General features: G+C 64.6%; 1 protein-coding gene across 1 annotated transcript in view; it reads right to left on the bottom strand.

Annotated features, from left to right (window-relative positions):
• LOC104076011 (homeobox protein CHOX-CAD-like) overlaps positions 1–1,212 on the bottom strand; it is a gene marked incomplete at its 5' end in the record, with an annotated part of 1,585 nt that extends 373 nt beyond the window's left edge. Inside the window, one exon of the mRNA XM_009576707.1 lies at positions 930–1,212. Within this exon, the coding sequence (XP_009575002.1) occupies positions 930–1,212 (283 nt within the window). The remainder of the gene's footprint in view (positions 1–929) is intronic.
• Positions 1,213–1,215: the final 3 nt, after the last annotated feature.

Genomic DNA, 1,215 nt, shown 5'->3' with positions numbered 1-1,215 from the left:
TCCAGGTCAGCGGTGGGCACAGGAGCGGGGGGACCCACTCACGCAGTGTACGGCACCCACACGCTGTGCACATGCACACACGGCATGCTGCACCTGGAGCACCCACACGCACCCTCCGCGTGGCACTGTCCCCAAACGCACCGCGCTTTGCACACGCACCGCACACGGCGCTGTCCTCAACGCACAGCACCTTGCACGCACACGTTGAGCATGTAGCATCCCCTGTACGCAACTCACTCACACTGTCTGTAGAGCAAGCCATGCCACATACTGCTTATGGCACCTTGCACGCACACGCCGAGCCTATAGCACCTCTCATGCGCTGAATACACCTTACATACATACACACAGCGCATGCAGCACCTTCCCTCCTCATATACACACATGGTACCTTCCCTGTACACGTACACCCCCCCCATGCACACGGCATAAGGCACCTTGCACACACAAACGCACATCCCCCATGCACAGGCTCTCGCACGCAGCTGCACGGCGGCTCACAGCCACAGCCCCGAGTGCTCGCCCTTGCACACACGAGACGCCCCGTCCAACACCCCCTCGGGGCTGGCAGGGCCCTGGGATCCCGGGGGTGTCTGCCCATCCTACTCGGTAGCGGCAGGCGAGGGCGGGGGTGCAGGGGCAGACACCGGCCGGGAAAAAGGCTTTCCAATCATATAACCTGAGCTGCCAGCAACGCGGAAGGACGGTGCCCTCCCTGCCCATCCTTGGCCCCTGCCACCTCGTCAGTGGCGTCCCCTTGCTCTTTGGGGACCAGGTGCCGTGCTGAAGGCAGGCCAAGCATGCTGTCCCTGCCAGCAGTCCCCATGCAGGGAGAGCCGCGGAGCAGGATCCGGCCCCGCAGGACTTAAGCCCCGGGATCCTCTGCACCAAGGAAGACGTGGGGATGCCGGGCTGGGGGGTTTCCTTACCGCTGCTGCTGGTGCTGGGAATGCTGCGCCTCATCCACTCGTAGGGGGTGCGTCTCTGGGCGTTAGGGGAGAGCTGGGGGACCGAGCTGCTGATGGGCGGAGGCAGGAGTCCAGAGCCCGGGGGCTGGATGGGGTTAAAATCTGGGGGGCTGAATCCAAACTGCCCCGGGCTGGCGGTGGAAGGCGCAGCGGCGGTCCCGTAGGAATGCCAGTCCTCCTTGGCAGGGGTGTAGGGAGAGCCCCAGGCGGCTGCCGGCTGCCCGTGGTGCGGGTCGTTGTTAATCCC

The sequence above is a fragment of the Fulmarus glacialis genome, unplaced genomic scaffold (genome assembly GCF_000690835.1).
Source record: "Fulmarus glacialis isolate BGI_N327 unplaced genomic scaffold, ASM69083v1 scaffold22814, whole genome shotgun sequence".
Lineage (NCBI taxonomy): Eukaryota > Metazoa > Chordata > Aves > Procellariiformes > Procellariidae > Fulmarus > Fulmarus glacialis.
The sequence above is the reverse complement of the archived record's forward strand: the minus strand, read 5'-3'. Positions and strand labels throughout refer to the sequence as shown.